This window comes from Leuciscus leuciscus, assembly GCF_965113295.1.
Source record: "Leuciscus leuciscus genome assembly, chromosome: 7".
In the NCBI taxonomy this organism is placed as follows: domain Eukaryota; kingdom Metazoa; phylum Chordata; class Actinopteri; order Cypriniformes; family Leuciscidae; genus Leuciscus; species Leuciscus leuciscus.
Genome location: NC_138731.1, coordinates 16,097,246 through 16,122,671, shown reverse-complemented (window position 1 = coordinate 16,122,671; position 25,426 = coordinate 16,097,246). Strand labels below are relative to the sequence as shown.

Genomic DNA, 25,426 nt, shown 5'->3' with positions numbered 1-25,426 from the left:
CTGTGGATTTCCTCAGGGCCCAGTGTTTCTGCGGGTTCAGAGTTATCCATCTGAAAGGCATGAGACCAGATCTATGAGCTTCACTGAGGAACAGGCTCGCTGGCAAATCCCCATGAACGAGGTCAACATCATCTGCGACGTCACCACTGCTAACGGTAGGCCATGACTACAGCACAATGATGTCGAAGTTAGTCTCATGGAGCCAAACCTTTGACCTAATTAATATGGCATGATAAAGTCTTGTGACTTTTTATTTTAAAAGTGAATCTTTTTTTACCTCATAGATTCCATTTACGTGGCAACATGTAACCCTGTATCGCTGTATGCTATGAAGGAGAGAGGAGACTCTGTCCAGTGCGTTGAGCTCTACGACATCTTCCCCCGAACCATCAATGGAGTGTGGCAGCCCTTTGTCTCTGTGGCGGCACTGGGCAACCCGCTGCAGGACCAGGTGGTTCTCCATGAAGAACAGGTGTGTGTGTGTGTGTGTGTGTGACCTGTAACTCGCCCTTCTACACATGAAAATAGAAGATCATCAATAGATGCATCCTTTCCACCAAACCCATGTCTAATAATAGTTGATGGAAATAGTAAATGGCCACAGTTCAACACAAGGCCGAGGCTGAGTTGTGAGCTAATAGATTATTGAGGTACTCTGAAGCCTGCATATTACTTTGCTGGATGTTATTGTCACTATATTTAGGCTTTGTTTATCCCTAGTTAAAATTTAAACAACTGTTTTTGTAGGATATTTTCTTTCTATAAATCCACTTATAATGTTAATCATAGTTTACTTTTCCAAAAACAAACTAAAAGGGACAGTTCAGCCCAAAAAATAATAATAATTTACCGTCCCTCATGTCTTTCCAATAGACTTTAGTTCATTTTAATGGAACCTGAGAGATTTATGTAGCCAAAACTTTGATGCATCAGAAAGGTCATAAAGACATCGGGTCTCATTCATGAAATAAAACTTCAATTTCTGCATCTGAGAAATTTCTCTTTTTCATTCGCTTTTGAGAAGACATGTTGAAATCCTTCGTTTGGTGTCATAATATGATGCCCATATATAGTTGTCAGTAGGATTTAATGGGCGGGATTTATGGTAATTGAGAATGAGCATGCACACGCGTCCCATTTACGACTGATTGGAATTCATTAACACACACACACACATTTCACTATCACATCTGACGTTTATGAAGTATTTGTGAATCAGGAGAAGAGTTTTCGGGAAGGTCTCTTTACGCGCAAATCACTCACATATTTACTCGTATATTTACGAATGTTTCATGAATGAGAGCCTTTGTAAAAGTAATCCACACACATACTGTACATTGAGTTCATCAAATACAGTAAGCAGATGATAAAATGTGCTTTCGTGATGCTCAAGAACCTTTACACCTTTAGCCAAGCACCTTTGAGCCGAACACCATGCTCTGCACATACAGCATATCCCGCGAACGAAAGAGCAAACATACAGTAGGAGTGTCACCAAACTAAGAATAAACCAGAGCGAAGTGACAGAACCCTGACATGGATAAACTCTATGTATCTGTTCAAGCCAATTTGCCTAAAAGTATGTGGATACCCCCTTTTAATTCTCAAGTTTGGCTATTTTAACCACTCACACAGAGTTCTGCAGGAATGAGTCCTAAAACCCAGATACAAGTTGACATTTTTTACTTCTAGTTCCATTGTCCTGAAGTCAAGGTTTTTTTGGGGGGGGGTTTTTATGGGTTTTGTGTTAAATGCCTTAAATAAGGTCTATGATTTTCACAAGCTCTTTTTTTTAAACATGTCTTGAAAAAGGCGATTACTAACAACCAGAGACATTTAACTTCTTCAGGCTAAACAGGTAAACTCATCCACTCACTAGTCTGCTTTTAAAGCCTCATTGTGTTTATTTTTTATTTTATTTTTTTATTTATCTTTTATTTAACCAGGAAAAGCCCATTGAGATTAAAAATCTCTTTTGCAAGGGAGACCTGGCCAAGATAGGCAGCAGAATAACATCACATCATTACATACGTACAAGACACACAAAAAACATGAAAATAAAAACAAATTAATTAATAGAAACAGTTTGAAAGCCAATTATGCACTTACAATGAAATCTCAATTAAAACATTGACATGTGAGGGAGTCCAACTCAAAACATCTCATTCTTAACTTAAAAACACTCAAAGGAATTAATTGACTAAGTTTTAAGTTGTTCTGCAGCAAATTCCATGTAAAGGGAGCAGAATAAACAAAGGCCTTTTTACCCAGCTCAGTACTAACATGTGGGACAGAAAGCAAGACAACAGAGAATAATGACCAGCACTTTTTTTCATAAGAAGTGAACATAAATAGGATGGAAGCACACCAAGAATAGCCTTATATATAAATGTATACCAATGACAAAGCCTCCGTGTGGCCAGAGCAGACCACCCTACACGAGAGTACAGCTCACAGTGATGTGGCTGCGAGCTTTACAATTAGTAATAAATCTCAGCGATCCATGATAGGCTGCATCAATCATATGAAGGCATTGAGCAGATGAATGCATATATAATATATCACCATAGTCCAGCACAGATAAAAAAGTTGATGCCACTAACCGTTTTTTAACATTAAAAGAAAAGCACAGCTTATTTTGAAAGTAAAAACCCAATTTTAGCCTCAACTTTCTCACTAGACAGTGAACATGAGGCTTAAATGATAGGCAATCATCAATAACAATACCAAGATACTTATAAGTTGTAACAGTCTGTATTTCACGTCCGTCAAGAGTAATCACTGAGGGAACATTCAGTGGTCTATTCCGAGGCCCCGTGAAAAGCATACATTTGGTTTTGTCTGCATTGAGCACAAGTTTCAGCTGTAGCAAAGTGTTTTGGACCACAGTGAAGGCGTTCTGTAAATGTGCAATGGCTTGTTTAAGAGAGGGTGCACAGCAGTAAATAACTGTGTCATCTGCATAAAAATGAAAGTTTGCATCAGACACATGCCGATTAAGATTATTTATATAAATAGTAAATAAAAGAGGGCCTAACACAGAGCCTTGTGGAACCCCTTTAAGGATTGGTAAAAAACCAGATTGAACACCATCATGCTTAATACACTGGGTTATGTCACTAAGATAGTTTGAGAACCAATAGACAGTATTCTCTGAAAACCCCGAATTAAGAAGCCTAATCTTTAAAACATCATGATCAACCGTGTCAAAAGCTTTTGACAAATCAATAAAAAGTGATGCACAGTGCTGCTTCTTGTCACGAGCAACAGAGATGTCATGTATCACCTTCATTGCAGCTGTGATGGTACTATGTTTTTTTTCTAAAACCTGACTGAACTGGGGATAAAATGTCCTGTACATGCAAGAAGTCTTTCATCTGATCACTCACCAGGGATTCAAGCGTTTTGGCCAAAACAGACAAATTAGAAATTGGCCTGTAATTATTTAAATTTGACGGTTCAACCCTTTCAATAATGGACAAACAAATGCAGATTTCCATATCGAAGAAGTTTATACTCGAAGAGTATATTGTTGGTGAAGTTAAAGGTCCCATTGCATGAAAATTTTACTTTATGAGGTTTTTTAACCTTAATATGAGTTTCCCTAGCCTGCCTATGGTCCCCCAGTGGCTAGACGTTTTGATGGGTGTAAACCAAGCCCTGGGTAATTTTGAGAAAATGAAAGCTCAGACGGGCGAATCTAGAAATCTCCCCCTTATGTCGTCATAAGGGGAAAGGTTACCTCCCCTTTCTCTTCTTTGCCCGCAAAAAGAATTTAGTCGCCCATGAGAAAATGAGCTGCGCTAGCGCAATATTGATTTTTCCTCGAGAGACATCATGGCTTGCAAACGAGCGAAGCACGGCAGTTGCTCAGTGTTTGGATGTACAAATGAACACAAAATTATTTTTTAGTTCCTTCATCCAAGCCTCTGAACAACCAGTGGGTTATGTGAATTTCTGATGTGTAATTGTTCAAGTTCAGACAGATAATCTTTCTCTCAAAGTCGTTCAATACTGTTTATGCATCAGTAAATCAAGCCAGTGACTAAACGATCAACTTCATGTCGTTTCTCTTAGTAGGAACTAGGATGAAAATAATCTTACTTAAACTGTGATTAATATACAGAAAGCGATCAAAGAACAATCCCTTTCCAATCGCGCAAGCTGTCAATCACACAGCGCGAGTTTATCTGGACACTTGCCAAAACTCGTTATGGAATCAATGACGCTGTTACGCTGCACAACGAAGCTCTTACTGTACTTACCTCATGTTTGCATTGGTGAAAGCATTAGTGAGAGTGCAGAAACTGCGTTGCAATGATAAGATCTTCATTCACGCGATCAACAGGCTGTCATCTGCTCAATGCTCATCACTGCAACCTTTTATGTGATGGGAATAGATCTAAATACTTAAAAAACTTCTCACGATTCGTTATTCCCGATAGCTGTAATAGTAAAAACGTATAATAGCTGTAATAGTAAAAGTTTTCGAGAGAGTTCCACATGTAATGCTAAATATTTCATATGCAAGCATGTCAGCCAATCACAGCAGTGGGCGTTTACACTGAAGTCTCACAGCTGACACGTCCCTTCAAACAGAGCGTTCAAATCAGAGGCTAAAATCAGGCTAGAAAATATGCCTTTTATTTCTAAATTATAACAACTTTTGATCTAAAAATCATACTAACATTATAAGGGCACCCCAGGAAACATTCTAAAATAATAAAATAATCCATGCAATGGGACCTTTAAAGTCATGTGATTGTGGTGTAGGTCATTTATAGCCTACCTTTAGCTTTTTACTTCTGGCGATTGCATTTAGGCTTCAGAATTCATAAAAATTGTGTTCTTTTATAAACAAAACATGTAAGAATAAAACATTTGTTGGCCAAAGAGCTTTATTTTCTGCAATAATCTAAAAGTTAATGGAAGAATCCTGTTGTTTTTTTGTTGAGGGAACCAGGGTGATGCTGACTTGCAGAAAATACGTCATCACTGCAGCACTCTATTATTAACAGATTAAACATCCATTCAGTCTTGCATAAAGACTTTCCAGAAGAGTGGAAACTGTTGTGACTCCCTATTAATAACTATGGTTTTAAAGTTAAATGTTTAACAATCACAAATGGCTGTAGTGTTTTTTTGAGATCACAGTTTTGGTCATGTAGTGTATCTTGATGTATTCAATAACTAACATGTTAAGGTACCAACAAAAAAAACCCCCAAAAAAACAGAAAGAGATCAAATTGGAATTTACATTCAGAGCGCAGCTGGTTTGTATTAGAGTCGAGCCTGGTGGAAACCTGTTCGCTGTGGAAAAAAAGGGGTGTGGAGAACATGATTACTTGTGTATAAAAATCTAAAAATACAGATGTCCAGACATCACAGGAGGCCATCCAGGGGTCATTGCTCTCCTGGTGGAGAAAACGCGAAGGCTGAATGGAACGGTGCGGCCCGTGACCATAACGGCCCATCTCAGCCAGACCCACCATCTGTCCAGAAGTGATGCAAGGCTTCTATTAATATCACAGACAGCATCCGGTATATGAAAGACAGGGCGTAAGGAAGCCATTATGCTGCAGATTCAGTGGTGAGGAGGAATTAATGGCCTCCAACCTTTCCTATGAAGGTGAAAACTGAAGATAAGAAGTAACAGGAGGCTGGCACAATACTTACATAAAGTACATTTCTGGCCTTGTTCATGTTTAATGTGAAAAGTCAAGTCACCTTTATTTATAAAGCGCTTTTTACTATACAGATTGTTTCAAAGCAGCTTTACTGTGATAACAGGAAAATAATGCAAACAAATTAGTTTCAGCTGTACAGGAAAATAGTGTCATAGTCCAGCTAAGTAAGTTCAGTAATGGTTCATTTTTGTTGTAAAAAAGTTATTAATTTAGTTCATTTATCTATACAGCCGCTCTGGAGAAAACAGTGATGTCATCGCCCAGCTCAGTTCAGTTCTCATATAATGGTGTCAATACAGGCAGATCAATAATATTGTTGGATATTATTGAAAGAACATTTACATTTCTTAAAGGGACAGCTGTAAAAAGGCCAGGGTCGAATAGAGGCTGGAAAATTGTTGCGTAAAACTAAATTATAGCTGTTTTGGTGCATAAAACCTTGACATTAACCTACCGTTATCAGTGTACCTTAGGGAATAAAATGAAATGATATGACCTCGTTTTTGAAAATGAACTGCAATTTGTGAGCATTCTTGTCTCCTTTTTGTAGGGCAACACAGTTCTGCATGTGGACCTGGTTACTGGTGCTGTGAGGAGACTGGTCCTGTCTCAGGAAAAGCAGGAGGAACCACAACGCAAGACTTCAAACTGGTGGAGCAACAAAGAGAGTCAGGTGGAAATCTATGTCTATAGCAGTGGTTCTCCATAGGGGGCCTAATGCCTTTTATTAGTGTTGCAGCTAGTGTCACGTCAGGTTGTGTAAAATTATCTTACAATTATTTTCAACTTTTGTATTGTTGTCATTAGCCAGGATACAAAATGTGCAAGGAGTTTGCCCACAAGAACTGGCTTCTCTTCTACAAAGAAAATGGGTAGGCTATTCTCCCTCAATCTTATGTGTGACAAGCCCCTTACGCTTTATTCTGAAACCTAGTGAGCTGTCTATGTAGGCAGCGTTTTACAAAGCTAAACAGCTCATTTATTAGAGCAGTATGATTATTCTAGCCTGGTAATACCAGACTCTGCTACTTCACTTTGCTTCGTATACAGAGTCTGGAATAGCATAATAGAGAAGTGTTTTCTCTCTCGCGGGGGGGCGCTTGTCTGAAGTTTAAAATCATTGGTTACCCGTAAGCCAATCACATAACGTTTGGTTATGGCGTGTGTTATGCGCATGCTCAGCCGCATCTAACTTCCACTGTAAACGCATGTATGATGCAAAAACTAAACCATCGAGCGAAATACCGGAGTGAACATGGCTGTGAACGACTTTTGGAGATTATGTGAAGTAAATCTACGCATCCACGGTACAATCAGCGTCTACGTCATGGCTCTCAGCCCGCCCTCTGTTCGTTGATTGGCCCGGCTGTTTTCAGGCCGGTGGAAAACTGAAAGAGAGGCTGCTATCTCAGACTGACTACAGGAGCGAAATGAAATTAGCGGAAGTAGGAAGTCTGACGTAGTCAGGCTATGATTATTCACCCTTCGGACCATTTTTGGCCAAATTGTAAGACTATTTCTGTTGTGGAGAAATCAATCCCAGAATGCACTTCAACATAAATATGTCTAAGATGTCTGAGGAAGTGTGAAAAATAGAGAATTCTTTAAGAAAAGAAAAAAGAAAAAAATTAAGAATCTAATAAAAATTAAGCAACATTTTTATGTCGTTGCTTATATAGAGTGCTCAAAGTCTCATAATCAATTACGTTGTCTACTCAACACTGCACAATGAATCTCTTATTTACACCGTGTCTACACTTCATGTGTTATAATGAGAGGATTCTTAAGCGTGCAGAACTCTGTTTTTAGCAGTGGATGGATTCTGATTTTAAACACCACTTATTGTTCACTGCATTCAAGAGATCAACAAACATGTCTGTGATTGGTTTCATTTCCAAACGCTGCAAAAACACATTGTAAATAAAAACCCTTTGACGCTCTCCGGTGCGCAAACACAAATACGCACTGGAGTATATGTCAAATCAGTTTAGCTAATATGATATTGTTACAGTTTCAACTGAGGGGGTGCTCTTGTTTTAGTTTTAGTGCTTAGCACCCCTGTAGAACCGGGCCTGCCTCTCGTGCGGCGTCCCCGTCATTTTGCGCCCTAGGCAACCGCCTATGTCGCCTATGCCATAAATTTACATTAACTGATAAGTACCTAAAATCTGTTTTGTAGCTTTATAATACATTAAAAACCACCAAAAACATAGGTGGTACAGAGAGAGTCATATGTATAATCAAAGCTCATAACACATTTTTTCTATAAGGTACATGCTAATATATATACATGCTAATATATAAAAGTGTCATGTACACAAATACAAAACACCATCATGGTAACATAGGACACTAAAATATTAAACTTCATAAGACCCTAATATACATAACTGATAAGAAAGAAGATGTTATTTCAATAAAAAAAAACATAAAATGTGAAGTGACACACGGAATGCCAATGTAATATAAAAACCTGTAAATTTAACAGCATTTTACTTTAAAATGACATGAAATGTCCCATTAGATTTTTTTAATAATTTGTATTGTTAGTTTTTCACCATATATAGTAAACAAACTTACCGTCAACCAATTAAAAGGGGTTTTTATACCATTGTATTTTTACAGTATTGTATCATTATAATTATGCTAATTTTTACAGCATAAGCTGTAGACTGCTAGCAGCTCTCTAGGTTTTGAAACCGAGCTCTGGTGTCCTGTTCAGGCATGGTCTACTGATTTACACTCTGCTCTACTTGGACAGGAATCAGCTGGATGTTGTTGATGTGCTGGAAGGTCAGGTTCACACCATCTCCCTCCCCATCAATCTCAAGGCTGTGTTCCTGGTGGCTGAAGACCGCTGGCTTCTTGTTGAGAGCAAGACTGACAGGTGGCAATGAAATTCATTCTGCACTTCAATGAAAACACAAAGATTCCTTCATATTTTAGTTGGTCAGACTTTGAAAAGGGTGTTCTCCTTTTAGAGGTTATGTAAGTGCATTTTCTAGAACTAAACGTTCAACTAAATGTGCTCCCCTCATGTGCAGGAAGTTCCTGTTGACGAAGCCCATGCACATGGGCGCAGAGGACACGGGAGTGTGCCAGCTGCACGCCATCAGTGAAGACGCTGTTAGCACTGGCTTTGGCACCAGCTCAGGTGAACAACTCGTATTGCTTGTTAGCCAGAACGCCCAATCAGAAGTGACTCCAGTTGCGTCCAATCAGGGCCACTGAGAGCCCTTAACACTTGTCAGTCACCATCTGTCTCGCTTTGGCAAATGCGTCTGTTTCACATATGCTTTGATTGACATGAAGCCTCAGGGAATCTGACAAGTCAGTTTCAAGACTTCAACACATGAACAAACTCGCTGAACACTCGCTGAATTTTGTCCTAATTTGTAAGTCGCTTTGGACAAAGGCGTCTGCTAAATGACTAAATGTAAATGTAAATGTAAATGTAAACTTGGTGTCATATTTAATGGCTTGCATCGGAAATGCGTTCTCACACAGATGATCTATTTACTCATTTATGCTCATTGCACTCTACATTTTTACTCCAAGTGGGCACATTTTTACTTAGTTTTATGGATTAGTGTTATTTGTTAATGCTAATGTTAATTTGTTAATGCCCCGATGTACTTAAAGCTAAATTAAAGAACGAATTGGTGTGATGTCATTTCGAACAAAATCAGGCTGAAACAAAAGTTTGTTTCTGGAGTTTGAAACGGCTTGCCAAAGTGTACTTTCTGGACAAGTTATCTCCGGCTGGTAAACACCTTTAAACTACCATAGAGAGCTAATGGACTAATTCGCCAGTGGATCCCTTGAGAGTGTCCTAATGGGTTTTTTCAATCTGAGTAAAATAAGGTCTATGGTGAACATAACATGACGAAACTTGGAAGTTTTGTTCTACAACGTAAACTGCACACACTCACACCCCAAACATTCGTATCTATTTACTTATTAGACGCATATTTTATTTTATTGTTTTGTTTTTTATAAACACAGCTTTAAAATTTGCAATTTCGATATGGGTGTGTGTAATTTAGAGCAAAACGTCCAAGTTTAGTCGTGTTATGTTCACCACAGACCTTCACCACTCAAATGGCATTAATGTATAATAATGCAATGGGGTAATATTTGTGTGAAAATGATTTTAAATATATCTTGTGAATAAGTGAATTGTGAATATTCGTCTAAAATAATTCTGTATTTTCAGCTTCAGAATCATGAATATTTTGTATTCTGGTGTCACCATTGTCCTGTGCATTGGGTTTCCAAGCCTATTCATTTACATTTTCAATGTAAAACCAAATTTAGCATTTTAATCAACAGTACATTTTTTGTTAACCTTTTATCATATGTCTTGGAGTATCGCAATAATATCGTATCTTGAGTTCGGTATCGTGATATGTATCGAATCGTGACATGAGGGTATCGTTACACCCCTACTATATATTGTTACACCCCTATTATTTGGTATTCCTGGCTTGGCTAATTTGAAAGCAGAGTCACGTATCCTACTGCATTTCGAGGAGAGCTGAAGCTCTCCGGGTCTGATGGATGACGCCAGTGAGTCCTGCACGCCTCATTTGATAGAAAGTAATGCCAGTTTGTTTTTGAAGGCCTAAAATAGCTGGTGAAATTAATCGTTGCCCCTTTGTTTATAAGGCATGAAAACTGCTCTATCTTCTGATGTACTACCCCTAGTCATTCCTCCTTCAGCAACGTATCATTTTCTGGAGCGTGAAGAGCAGAAAGACGCTTAATAACTCATAGTGTGAGTTATTGAGATGAATGTCTCTGTCATAAAGATAGAGTAATGCCTGTACTTAGTGGGCATCGGACATCTAAAGTATCAGACACGCTTCAGCGTTTGCTCTGAAAAATGTTTTTGATGACATCAAACATTCCCATCAGCAGGATTGGGGTCTTAATCAAATCGAGAGTGACAGAATGTCTCTAGAAGGTCTGAATAATGACCAATTAAACTGGGGTATAAAGATGTGACAAATGTAGAGTCATGGTAGAAATGCTCTGAAGCCTTTTATGGGTTTAGTGGCGAGGACACGTTATCATCTCTGTGGGAAGTCATTTTAGAGTGATGATCTGACTGTCTTTGTGCTTCAGGGATGGAAAGCACAGCCCCTCAGGAGGTGTCGAGTGAGCAGCTGCCCAATGAGAACCTCAGCACTGCCCTGGGGCAGAAGATCGCCTCTCCCAACCGCATCCTCTGTGACACCAACACCTATGCTAATGTTATTTTGGGATTCCCAGATCTCATGGTGGGTGACAATTATGACATACCCTGTAGTAAAATACACAGCTGGATTCTATAGATCAATGACATGATACACTTTAATTATTTTTTTTATATTTATTTTTTTATCTATTTATTCAAAATTCGTTAATTCAGAAATTGAAAACCTGTCCATTATAAAATAAGATATTCATGTTAATGTATGTATACATTAACATCTTCTTTTAGAATGGACAGGTTTTCAATTTCTGAGTTAAAACATATTTGTATATTTTTGGGGGGATGGGAGGGCATAATTGGATGATCCGACTGTTTTGATAAAAAAAAAAAAGTAAAACAAATATTTTTCTTGAAAAGAAAACCTTATTAATTAGTTTGTGACTGATCATTTAGCAATTTTTTTGGCAATACATATTAATGTAGAATTTTCCATTTTTAATTGAGCCTTAAAATTGAGCCAGATGTCTTAAATGTAATGGTATTAACATAATTTACATTATTATTATCTTATAAGTCACCTAATATTTTTGCATATGCTATTTTCTGACAGTGATATTCATATAATATTCATGATTCTCTTATTATAATAATAATAATAATAATAATACAGTGGCCAAAAGTGATGTCTTCTCCCTTTATATAAATATTATTAAACATTTGAACAAACACAATATTAATGACTGACTATGTTGTAATAAGTGTAGGTTTTTTCCTGAGCTTTTTTAAAAAATTTTTTTTTAGAGTAAAATAAAACCTGTAACTGTAGTTTGCCTTTTTTGTCAAATAATTTAGTCAGATAAATACCTAAAACAAAATTTGTGTTTTGTTTTTCCTTCGTTTTTAAAATATGAAAATAAAATATCAATAATATTTTCCTCATATTTTGATAATTTAATTGATCATTTTATATATATATATATAATAAAATTTTTTAATTGATGGTTACACAAAATAATATTTTTTAGAGTCAACAGGTTAATGTTACTATTTTTACTTTTCATTATCATGGATAGTCGTATGTGGCATTGACTCCTATATAACCTGTTTTGTATTGTGTTTCCACAGTCCCCAAACGAGGTGTACAGCTTTAAGAGATCTTCGCCCATAACAGAGGGTCGAGGGCCTGATATGTTTTTTGGGTCAAATAAGCGAACAGGGCCCCCAAAGAGGGCGAACTGTGTCTGTCTGTTAGATGCCAATCAAGTGGTACGAGCGCTGCCTCCTACACAAGTCCCACTGACTGAGGTCTACCCTAAAGGTAAAGCATTGACACCTTCAAATGCACATATCGTATAAAAAATAGAAATGCAATTTTTACTCATGATACTGAACTGATGGTATGGATTCACCAACAGATGTCACACCACCCATGGCGGCTGCTTACCTGGAAGTGACAGACCTGAACTCTAAGAAGCTCAAATACATTCCAGTCCCCAGGTACAGAGTTAAGACTCCTTTCATGAAACTGTAGCTCCCTCTTCTGTTCAGCTGATTAGACACTGGGCACATTAAAGTGACACAGTTTGCATATGCAATGCATATTATGAAGTATGAATTTAGAATTTCTTTAAATCTAAACCTTTCCCAAATGTAAATGTTAAATGATGTAATGGTATTAACATCATGTATGTTATTATATTATTATGTTTTAAGTAGTATTGAATATTTTTGCTTAAATTATTTCCTCACAGTAAAACCAGAAGCAGTTTATATAGCAATATAGGGAATTATGTCATGCAAATTGCATTAAGCATATTTTTTTTACCTGATTACCTAATTTTGCCCTCTGCAGCAGATCATTGGCCTCAAGGGTCTCAACTCTGGCCCTCGAGGTCCACTGTCCTGCAGAGTTTTGCTCCAACCCTTATCAAACAGACCTGAACAAGCTAATCAATGTCTTCAGGATTACTAGAAAGTTAGAGGCAGTTGAGTTTGATCAAGGATGGAGTTCTGCAGGAAAGTAGACCTCAAGGACCTCCTGCATTATAGCCCTAATATGGTGATCCTGATGACTTCACGTTTAATTAAATTTTTGTTGTCTTTAAAATGTCCTTTAAAAAGCTTACATTTAGCATCATGAAAGCCTGTGAAAGGGAATGGCGAGTCTTCCAGTGGTTGTGATCAGTGTCTATCATGCTGATGTGTTCAGGAGCAGCTCGGTGTCTCCTTACACTGTGTGGACCTCAAAGATCTCAGACACAGATGTGGTGATGGCTCCTCTGGGCTCTGGCGGGGTGGTGACTGTCGACATGGGAGGCTACGTTAGAGTCTGGGAAACCGGCCTCAACAACCTGCAGCGCTCTCTGCTGGAGTGGAGGAACATGATCGGATCAGAGGATGGCAGGCCAATCCAGGTAGGACCTTTAGGGAGAATCTCACAAAACATTAGAAAGGTACTAATGTCTGGGTCATATTTCACCCCAAAAAAAACAAACAAAAAAAAGATTTTTGGTCAGTAATGCAGTCTATATTAGGAGCATTAAGACTGTTGCATTGTGACATATTTTATTGCTGTGGTATGTCCGTATTTTTTTATATATATTTTGTTTTGTTTGAAAAAACCTTTTTTAAGTCAATTCAGCATGTTTTTTTTTGTTGTTTTTTTTTTTTCTTCTTCTTCTGTTTCCAGTTTTTTGTCTTGTTTTGCTTTGTGTTTTGTGTTGGTTTTGTCTTTTTTGTCTTGCTTTCTTTTTGATGCCTCCTTTGCTGCAGGAATTGCTCTTTGATTTCTGGACGCTCTTATTAGTCCCAGACATTTTGGGCTTTGGCAGTTTAAAATGTGCAGTTCTCTCTCTTACCACATGGTGGTGGACTTGGATAAGACATTTCCTTATTTTTATAAGGTTGTAAAATTGCTAAACAAAAATAAATGTTTTTTAGCATTGTGAAATAAGATATTAATAAGATATTCATTTTATATCCAAAATGATCCATTTTTATGTTTTTGTTTTTCATCGGACTATACATCTTGATGCACATAACTCAACGTTTTTGCTTGATGAGATATTTATATGCGGGTTCTGCTTTTGAGTATTTTTGTTTATTTTATGTTGCCGTTTTTTCTCTCCACTTTAACTGTTAGGTTATTTTGCTGTTCTGCTTATTTGGAGAATATATATTTGGAGTATTTTCAGTGGAAGGCTCCTTCATGGCAGAGCTCCAATGCTCCGCTGTGTGACACACAGATAGTCTTTATAGACAGTGGAGTAAATGCATCCAGTCAGAGGAGATAAGGACACACTATGGAGAGAACTGACCTAAAGTATAGTGGATTTCTATCATTCACAGTTGGACATATCATAAATAAGAGGCAAAATATATGTGACAACATTGGTTTGGTAAACACTGTTTGTTTATTGGTTGTTCTACATGATACATCTGTTGACTGAGGGTTACTAAAAATGACCAGACATTAATATGTCTGTGGTCTCCTGTTTTTCCCCCATCAAAAATAGCACCAAACAGCTTAATCTGTCGCCGTCCTTGGATGTTGTTTATACCAATAAGACTCAAAAATGTCTTCGAAAGTGCTTCTAAAATAACTGCTGGATTCAATATACACAGAAACACTATTTAGCAGATTCACTCCATCATTTAAATGCGTCTGTCTCACTCTCAAAACACTGTGGGCTGCAGTGTAACACATTACAAGTAACGTGAGTTATGTAATCCGATTACTTTTTTTAGTAAACTAGTAAAGTAACACATTACTTTTAAATTAAATATCTTAGTAACTTTTTCAAATAAGTAACGCAAGTTACTTTGTTTTCCCATTTATTGACTGACACCTCTCCTGTGTAGAGGTGCTGTGTGCGCTGTGTGAAACATGATGTCATTGTAGTTCGGGCATTTACTCATCTCATTTGCACAAAACAGATTCAGAATTCCTTAAAAATTTATAAAAACTGTGAAATGCAAACTTAGAGTATTACGCAAAACGGCAATAATTAAAATGTTAAATAACTCAAATATACTTTATGTATGTAATCTCACTTTATTATGTCTTTGCTGCTGACCTTCGATGATCCAATTAACATCACATTTGTGATGCTGTGTTGTTTTTCTTGTTGTTTTTCGTAAGAGTGTTGAAATTTCTTTTCATGCTCAAAAGGTTTGCGTTGTGCCCTCGTGAAATGAGGTTTATTTGTTTCACTTTTGGCGTGAAAGGGCCTTTGCATTTCCCAAAAGCGTAACAATTTTTTGTTTAAAGAAAAGCAAGCAATCCCAGCCCAGGTGAGGAAAACTAATGCAAAAGTAACATAACGCATTACTTTTTAATAAAAACACAATCAGTTACTTTTTTGGGGGAGTAACGCAATATTGTAATGCATTACTTTTAAAAGTAACTTTCCCCCACACTGGCTTGGCTGAATGTGTCCTAAATATCAAAATCTTAATATTGACCAGTTTGGTATGCGTTTGATGTGTCTGTGTGGAGTGTTTGTCTGAAAGTTCACACACTTCCTGTTCTTCCACACAGGTACACAAAGAGCCTCTTAACCGTCAGGCTCTTTCTCTCACACTGGTTCTCTTTGAGCCTCCTCATTTTTACATCAAATATTTGCCCAAATGGTCACGATCTTGACCTTTCTTTGCTGCTCTTTGAATGGCGTGTGTGAGTTTGTTCAGTTGAATATCGCTCATGTGAGAGTCCTCACTGGTTTGCCCTTGGTTGCCCCACTGAAAGAGGGAGATATATAGTTTACAAACAAAGGAAAGAAAAGCATGGTGTTTCATAAGGGTTTATCATGAAGCTCAAGACTGTGTTATCTTGCTGCTGGTCTGGGGTTTTCCTTAACCGTCTCAGAGCAGTGTCTTAGATCCACCCTTCACCCCACCTCAGTCTTCACATCACAAACAAACACATTCTCTCCATCACGCTTCTTCTTGCCCCATACATACAGTCGACAGAGCAGGTCCGGCTCACCTGTAGGGGAAAACAAATTCTGTTCGGTTCTGTGGGGAAAATTAGGTGGGATTTCTGATGGATTCGGCCACTTTAATTTACTGTGAACAGACTTTAAAAAGGAATATTTCACTTAAAAATGAAAATTCTTTCATAATTTACTCACCCTCAAGTTGTTCCAAACCTGTATGATTTTTTTTTTCTTCCGTTAAACACAAAAGAAGATATTTTGACGAAGATATATATATATATATACTGTATATACCATAGAAGATATATGGACAAAAAATTACTATATATATATATATACTATAGAAGATATATGGACAAAAAATACTATGGAAGTCAATGGGGTTCATCAGCTGTTTGGTTACCGACATTCTTCAAAATATCTTCTTTTGTGAAAGAAATTCATAAAGTTGTTTTTAACAACTTGAGGGTGAGTGATGACAGAATTTGAATTTTTTAAGCGAACTATTTCTTTAAAGCTGCCGTCGGCAAGTCTGGCAGATTGGGTCGATTAGCCAAAATGTTGAATGTTTACAACTCTCATGCCCCTCCCCACTACCAGCGAGCACCCTCCCATCGAGGTCGTGCTCGTCAGTGCGTCACTGTGCGTGTGTACCTGATTTTCTGTGAACGCGTCCGTCTCTTCAGCATCTATCAACACCATGGACTCGGAGGTAGGCTGCCCTGGCTGATCTATCCATAGATAGCAATAACCGAGGAATTGGAAGCTTGTTAGTAGATTTTCTCTCCGCCATCACGCTTCATGCAATCTCCAGGCGAACTTCAGGCGTGGCGTGTGCATGTGATATTAACGTGCGCGAGTGAGGGGGGATCTGTGGCGTGTGCACGACCTGTGATTGACAGTCAGATCTCACACCCCCCTGCGCTGATTGGACCTGATGAAGCGGGAGCGCTGGATTTTTGCAAAACAAATAACACGCTCCAGGTGGAGTTAGAAGCTCGGGTTTTTTTCTAAAACCACCTTATTTATGTTGTTCTGTCGGATTATAGTGTCGATTACACTGAATATGATCAAAAAAATGTTGCCGACGGCAGCTTTAAGTTATTGTGTACTCCAAATAGAGCAAAATAATACAAACTTTTTATTTTCCCCAGTTTACCAGGCACTTAAATAAAATAAGCTTAAAGAGTGCATCTAAACATGTATATGTCTGCATGATTTTGCTGATTTTTTTTTTTATTTTATTTTTTTTATAAATTAAATAATCAAGTAAAAAATAAATGATGTAACATCCATAAGTGAGATGCATGTCAATCGCTTTGTTTCACCACAATACAGCAGGACTGAAACCATTTCAAGTATTGCTTGACATTTTAGTGTTGATGTTTTAACATAAATTCAGCATATTTTAGCTGGAACAGTTTGATGACAATTGATAAAGTATATATTGATATTACTATAAATTAATACTATTGGATACTACCACGTCATCTGTTGTGGTTTTCGTATATTGGAAAAGCAACCTATTAGCCCAAAGTTGCTGAATTATTGTACCTGAAATAAAGTCTGCTAAATAAAGTCTGGCACTGATACAGTTTACATGTGATACATGATCTCTTTTCATCTCGTTGTTGAATTGCTTGCAGTCTAATTGTAACTTCTCTTTTTAAATTGAATGTGGAAAAAAATCTATGACTTTTATTGACTGTGGAACCATCAATATGCAAATGAGTCCCCGCCTCCACTCAATCACACCAGCTCGCACTCAGTGATCCACTCGGTCACAGTGACAAGTGGAAATATTGGCTTAATTTAGACATAATTTACAGATTATGCAAATTCCCCCCGCCTCCACTCACTCATACAGGCTCGTCTACAAGTGGATGTATGAGAATGGTAATGCGTTTTATGTATCGCTCTCTACAACGTAGGACACATACAGTAATTAATATGATTAGCCTTTTAATTGACTACGTTATCAAACAGATAATAATGTGTTGCTAATGTTACACAAACCATCTTCCCGTTCACTAACTCAGAGTCTGACATCTTGGACATCTGCCTTCTAAAAATCTGCATTCTTAGAAACGCTTTGAACATCATAGAAAGCCCCGTCCTGCACGTTTACTGGATTGGTCACATGTTTGTAACAGTAGGAAACCGCTTTTTTGAGACTATCTTTGGTAATCTGCAGTTTTAAGGGGAAAAAATACTCAGCAATAGTGTTGACTGATGAATTTTCAAATGGTTTGTTTTAAAGCATATTAAAAACACCACATAGACATATAAACAACATTAAAAACTTGATTTTCATCACTTTAACATAATTTGCTAAATATATTAATATATTTAAAAAGTTAAACTATTAATACATTATTCAATTACACATACATTGTTTTATTAATTTAAATTTAACACAAGCAGCCTTCAGTTCTAAATTAAGTTCTTATTTTAGCAAGTCATAATTTAACTTTTATTAAATTGACTCATAATTGCTTTAAGCCATTTCAGAAATTTCTCTTCATTTTCTCTATAGAAATGAACATGTAATATTGTAACCAGGATTTGCTTCTCCTCACTCTACTTCACTGTTGCTGACTTTAGCTGTTCCACAAACATATATGATACACTGAGGGGATCTTGTAGCAGCTGTGGGTGTATTAGACAAGCAGGACGTCCTGGATTAGAGGAGCAACAGTGACTTTCTCACACTGACCCGATGCGGTTTGCCATTGAGCTCGTTCTGCTGTCTGATGCTCTCAAGCAAATGTTGATCAAACCCCCAGTTTGAGGGTCAAACCTCCAGATAAACGATAAACAGAACAGTGCACTGAATGAGTATTAATGCGTGTTTAGTCAGATGACACTGGTTCTGGCCTGCAACTTTCTTGTAATTTATGTTTCTTGGTCTCGACATCTAATCAGTTTTATATGATGTTCTTACTGTGTTTATCGTGAACATTCATCCTGGGTGACTCCAGGATTTTTATTTCGGTCCGGGTCTGGAAGATTTTCAGAGCTAAGGCTGTTCTTTCATGTATTTGGCCTGGTCTTCAAATATGAGATCTTCTCTGTTAAAACTGTTACTGTAGAGAGTGATGGAAACATTCCCAGACTCCAGCTGGCAGAGAGTCTTCTCTTCTAGGATCTGTGCCATCTCCTCATTCTCTCAGTCTGTCGACCGTCTCGTTCCCTTGCTTCATTTTGTTACTCTCCCTCAGGTCCTTTATTTCTCCCTCCATCATAGTGCTCATATTTTCTGCTCTCTCACACTGTTTCAATCGTCTGTGTGTCACGGCCTCAGTCGGAGGCCTATTGTGCAGCATTCCTGTTCCCAGACGGAGTGAGCACTCAGTGAGTTAGCTAGTTTCGTCCCCCCCCTTCCTCCCTCTATGTATTAATCAGCTCATGCATTACCCACAAACCCCCGATTCACTTTACATGAGTTACGAGAAGCCCTCTGACAGTGATGCGGTTTCTCCTGCTGATGTGGCGGCCGTCACACATCCAAACATAATCAAAGGGCCGATGCTGGCAACATCATGGCTTTCAGTTACATTACATTACTACGATGTGAAACATCACATTCCTCTGAGCTTGTTGATTGAAAGCACATTGTTAACATCAGGCAGGATACGCTCATTACATGAATTTGATTGAACTCATTGTCTGTGGAGCACAACAGTCACTGCCCACTTTTTCAGCAGCTTTGATTCTATTACAAAAGTATTTTTCCCACCATTTTCTTCATAGGCCTCTAAAAAGTTTGGTCCTTGGTAAAGATTGAGCAAAAAGTGTAAATTTCATATGTTAATATTTGAAAATTCTATCATCATTTATTCACCATCAAGTTGTTCCAATCCTGTATGAGTTTCTTTTGTCTGTTGAACACAAAAGAAAATATATTTTGAAGCACGTTGGTAACCAGACAGTTGACGGTACCCATTGACTTCCATAGATCTTTTTTTTTTTTTTTTTTTTTTACAATAGCTGGTTACCAATGTTCTTCAAAATATTTTCTTTTGTGTTCAACAGACAAAAGAAACTCATACAGGTTTGGAACAACATAAGCTTGAGTAAATTATGACAGAATTTTGCTTTTTGGGTGAATTAACTTTCTAAGTGTAAAATGCATATATTTAGTCTGAAAGTGTTCAATTCATATATTTGTAAAGGACACATTTTTGAGTAAAATGCATAATTCAGTGTACAAGTTTAAAATGCATATATTTAGTGTGAAAGTGTAAAATCCTTATATTTGTAAAATGCATATATGTATAAAAGTGTCAAATGTGTATATATATGGCCAGATTTACTAACAGCTTGTGCCAGCGCAAACACTCTTTTGGCTTTGAAAAACTACTGTCAGGTTTTACTGAAGACACGCAGTGAAAAATGAACACTGAAAAAGGTTATTTTTGTAGCTGATCTTATTGCTTATGCATTTGTTGGAGTTTCCCTTTCAAACACAATATTTATGGGAGGAGAGTATTTAAATGAATCATGCAAGGTGATTTACTAAGGTTTGCACTGGTCAATTTACTGGTCTTTGCGCCATTATTTAATGCCTGAAAAAAGCATGTTTTAAACCAGATGCTAATTTGCGCTGCTCCTGGTAGATTGTGTTTTTCATTATGGAAATGATCCGGCTGAGTCTGTGTTCTTTAATTTGCACATTGTCAGTAGATCATGAGCAGAACTCCCATCTGCGCTTTTATGGAATTGCACCTCACGCTTATTTGCCCTGTTTAGTAAACCTGGCCCTTAGTGTAAAATTCATAGATTTGTCAAATGCATATATTTATGAAAGTGTAAAATGTGTATATTTAGTGTAAAATTCATAGATTTAGTGTAAAAGCGTAAAATGCACATATTTAGTGTAGAATTTATATATTTAGTTTATTGCAGGCTATATAAGTTTAGTTTTATGAAGGAGAATATGTGACCATCTGTTCACACCTGGTCTACAAAATCATGTTGCTACAGATAAACCGAACCGCAGCTCCTTAACCTTTTGAAAGAGTCTATTATGACTTCATTCCAAGCTGTCAATCATTTTGCCCCAATATCTGAGAACAGCACATCACAACTTTCCATAATTAAATGTTCTGGATTAAAGTGAATGTCTGTTTTTTTTTTTTCACTCTTATGTCAGAGATCTGGAATTTTGTTTTTGTACCTGTACAGTGTGTATGTATATACGATATATTTGTCTAGGCAACGAGGTCCTGTCCACTAAATTGGATGTTCATCATTCTGACCACACATGACGGTCGTGACAGAGTTCAGTCATGCGAGGAATGTGTGAGCCTGACGTCAGCGCCACTCACTGATCCTGCTCCATACATGTCCGTCTTTCTGCATGTATGGATGTATTTATAAAGTGATCAGTGCAGCAGATGTGTGCAGTATCAGTAATGCAGAATATAGATATGATGTATGTCAGATGGGAAATGAGTGGACGCTTTGACTCACCCCTACACACACATCACAAACCATTCAGTCATGACGAGAGAGAAAACATCCATCATATAATACTGTCTCAAACCTTGATACAGTGTTAGTTAGATACTATTAAAGACCAACCTAACACGTTTTTAGAAAAAAAAAAAAACGTATTAATGAATAAATCCACCCAATCTGGCAACACCGACTGTTTTTCGCATTATATATAGTAGGGAAGTATTTGATTTCATCCCTTGCTTCGTTCCTGAATGAATCAGCCATTTGAACAAATCGTTTGAATCGCTCACTTCGCTCAATCGCTCACCTACTGCTAGTTTTTGTTTCATATTTGGAGTATACATTTTTTTATCATTTCAAATTACAATATTCAATCTTTAAAAAAAAACAAAACATGAATACTCATTTTAAAACGATCTCACAGCATTATTTATGCTATTCTAATTGTTGTGTAAATGCTTTAATGAGTTGAATAATGCTTAAGATGCAGCTTCTGAAACAAATATGTTTGAAAAAGTTTGAGTAATAAATTCTATGTTGAATCAAATATTACTTTTTTATATCTATTTTATTTTATTAATTTTTTTTAATGCAAGAATAATGACTTGAAATTATCTTTTGGTGGTAATTTCTCAGCCAAAATTGATGTGTGATTAATTTGCGATTAATTTGATTAAATAATTGGCATATCATGTAATAAATTAGATAAAAAATGTAATCAGTATTATATACAGTAGTCAACATTTGAAGTGGATCAAAACCTTTCATCAAAGTTATACATGAATTTTGAACAATACCCGTTCTTGTCTTAGGACGACTTTGATGAGCCTTTTTGATCCACTTCATATGTTCTACTGTATATATATGTAAATACTGTAGCAAAGTTAGTTGTTCAGGGAAGGAGGAGGCAGGAACCCACGAACGTTCAAACACACTTTAATCATATAAAATAAAGAAACAGCAAAACGAAAGTAAAGCGGCCGTCCCTTACAGACGACTGCTGCATAAACATAATAACACATAAACAAAACACAACGTCTAGGCCTGGTCCTCTCTCATCCTTCACTGTCATCACTCCTCCTTTTGTCCATCCGGAGCTCCTCCGTGAGACACTCGAGACTGGTGTGACGCACAGATGACACTCATTAGCAATTACGCTACCGGCCTCGCTCTGTCCCACAGCTCTCGGCCTCGCCCTGCTTGACACATATATTTTTACTCTTTCTAATTTTACTGTCATGACATTTAATGCTAAATGAGACCTATAGAGTCTGAGATGTAGCTCCTGGGAAGATTGGCAACTGTCTTGAATGTTTTTTCTACTTGTGATTTATTGTCCTCGCTGTACATTGGTGTTTGGAAATGGCCTTGTAACCCTTCCTAGATTGATAGGCAACAGCAATTGCTTCTCTAAGATCATTGCTGATATTTTTCCTCCTTGGCGTTGTGTTAACACACACCTTGATGCTCTACAACCGTAAACTGCCAAAACGTCTGTTTTTATAGAAGTGGTTACACTTGCTGATGATCAGTTAATCAAAGACGTTTGATTAGCAGTGACTGACTGCTACTTACCCTCTTAATTCCTATGGAAACAGTAAGGGTGTACTTCACACATGGCTACTCCATTTTGGCCTAGTTTTTGTTGAATAAACTATGACACGGTTTAATATGTCTTATGTGGTTGTTCATCTTGAGGTTGTATTTACCTAATTTTAAGATCTGCCAAAGACCAGATGATTTTTTACGTCCTGACACGTAAAACGCCTCGGTTACGACTGTAACCTCGGTTCCCTGAAGAGGGAACGAGCGTTGCGTCGAGAAATGACGCTGTGGGAACGCTTTGCGTGATGACGTCTTGAAGCACATGTAAAATCAGTCCAATGGTGTGGCGGAACGTCAGAGGCGGGTGACGTCACGTACCAGGAAACTATAAAAGCCGGCCCAAAACAGAAAACGAAAGCTTCGTAAAAGTCTGAAGTCGAGCTGACAGGCATGAAGGAGATATGGCAGGGCGACGCAACGCTCGTTCCCTCTTCAGGGAACCGAGGTTACAGTCGTAACCGAGGCGTTCCCTTTCAAGGGAACTCCCGTTGCGTCGAGAAATGACGCTGTGGGAACGTCTATACCAACGCCTCCATAGCTACAAATGTCTGTCCTGTGTGAAATCCGTAGAGCAGCACTAGGAAGACAAAACATGAGACCCTGGAGCAGAGTCTAGATCCAGAGAGTAAAACCTGACGAAAGTGTGCGGTGAGGACCAGCCTGCCGCATCACAGACGTCCTGTAATGAAACTCCTGAAATAAGGGCCTTAGAGGCCGCCATACTCCTCGTCGAGTGCGACCGGACAGCCAAAGGAGAAGGCTGCCCAGCCGCCTCATAAGCAAGTGAGATAGCCTCGACCACCCACTTGCTCATCCTTTGCTTAGACACCGGGCCCCCTTTGTTAGGGGACCCAAAGCACACAAATAATTGATCACTTTTACGCCACAGGGCAGCTCTGTGGACGTAAGCGTCTAACGCCCGCACAGGGCAAAGCAAATTATTAGCCTCCTGGTCAGCATTTTGAAAGGGAGGAGGACAGAAGGCCTGCAGAACAACAGGTCTGACCACATTAGTGGGGACCTTGGGGATATAACCCGGTCTCGGATGAAGGAACGCTTTAACCACACCCGGAGCAAACTCTAAGCATGACGGAGCCACCGACAGTGCTTGAAGATCCCCTATTCTCTTGAGAGAAGAAATAGCCAGAAGGAAAAGAGCTTTCAGAGTAAGAAACTTCTCAGGAACCTCCTCAATGGGCTCAAAGGGGGCCTGGGATAAGCCTTGTAGCACAAAGGACAAATCCCAAGGTGGCACCCTAGAGCGAACTGCAGGCCTCAGCCTCCAAGTGCCACGAAGGAAACGAGATACCAAGGGGTCTTTCCCCACAGACATTCCACCCAAAGGAATGTGGTAAGCACCTATGGCCGCCACATAGACCTTTAAAGTGGACGGGGTCAGACCTGCAGTGAACCGTTCCTGCAGGAACTCCAGCACTGTACCAATTGGGCAGTGGACTGGGTCCAACCGACGGTCACTACACCAAGAAGTGAATACTCTCCACTTCAGGGCATAAAGTTTCCTCGTGGAGGGAGCTCTGGACTGTAGAATGGTCTCAACAACCTCGGTTGAGAGACCTGACTCTATGAGCTGGGCCCCCTCAGAGGCCAAGCCCACAGGTTCCACAGTTCTGGCCGAGGGTGAAATATCGAGCCCTCTGCCTGGGACAGAAGGTCCCTCCTGACGGGTAACTCCAGAGGATGCCCGTCGAGGAGGGACACAAGATCGGGAAACCATACTCTGCCCGGCCAGCGCGGGGCTATAAGAAGTAGATGGACCCGGTCCCTGCGAACTCTTTCCAGAACTCCCGGGAGCAGAGCAACTGGGGGAAAGGTGTACAGACGTAGCCTCGGCCACGTCTGTACCATAGCATCCAGTCCCAGAGGAGCTGGATGCGTGAGGGAGAACCAAAGTGGACAGTGAGACGTCTCTCGAGACGCAAACAGATCCACTTGTGCTTGGCCAAACTCCCTCCATATCAGCTCCACCACCTCGGGGTGGAGCCTCCATTCCCCGGGCCTCGGCCCCTGCCTCGACAGAGTGTCTGCTCCTATATTCTGTACCCCGGGGATGTAGGCTGCCCTGAGAGACAGCAACTTCCCCTGGGACCACAAGAGGATATGGCGTGCCAAGTTGGATAACGGGCGCGAACGCAAACCCCCTTGGTGGTTGATATAGGCGACTACCGATGTGTTGTCCGTATGTACTAACACATGGTGCCCCCTGAGATCTGTGATAAAGCTCCTCAGAGCCCGGAAGACAGCTAACATCTCTAGGCGATTGATATGCCAGGAACGATGATGGTCTTCCCACAGACCTTGAGACGAGCGACCCTCCAGGATCGCTCCCCAGCCCGTGAGGGAAGCATCCGTCGTTAGCAGTTTGCGACGACAAGGAGCTCCCAACACTGGGCCCTGGGACAGGAACCAAGGCTTCTTCCACATAACCAAGGCACGTAGGCATCGCCGCGTGACCTTGATTGTGCGAAATGGGTTGCCCCTCGGGGAAAACCCCCTGGTCCTGAGCCACCACTGCAGGG

The 25,426-nt window shown here is 39.0% G+C and overlaps 1 protein-coding gene across 1 annotated transcript in view; it reads left to right on the top strand.

Annotated features, from left to right (window-relative positions):
• vwa8 (von Willebrand factor A domain containing 8) overlaps positions 1-25,426 on the top strand; it is a 123,536-nt gene that overhangs the window by 53,256 nt on the left and 44,854 nt on the right. The window contains exons 28-37 of the mRNA XM_082175026.1: positions 17-155; positions 285-472; positions 6,238-6,360; positions 6,495-6,559; positions 8,449-8,574; positions 8,732-8,841; positions 10,815-10,969; positions 12,010-12,202; positions 12,300-12,381; positions 13,094-13,298. Of these exons, the coding sequence (XP_082031152.1) occupies positions 17-155; positions 285-472; positions 6,238-6,360; positions 6,495-6,559; positions 8,449-8,574; positions 8,732-8,841; positions 10,815-10,969; positions 12,010-12,202; positions 12,300-12,381; positions 13,094-13,298 (1,386 nt within the window). The remainder of the gene's footprint in view (positions 1-16; positions 156-284; positions 473-6,237; positions 6,361-6,494; positions 6,560-8,448; positions 8,575-8,731; positions 8,842-10,814; positions 10,970-12,009; positions 12,203-12,299; positions 12,382-13,093; positions 13,299-25,426) is intronic.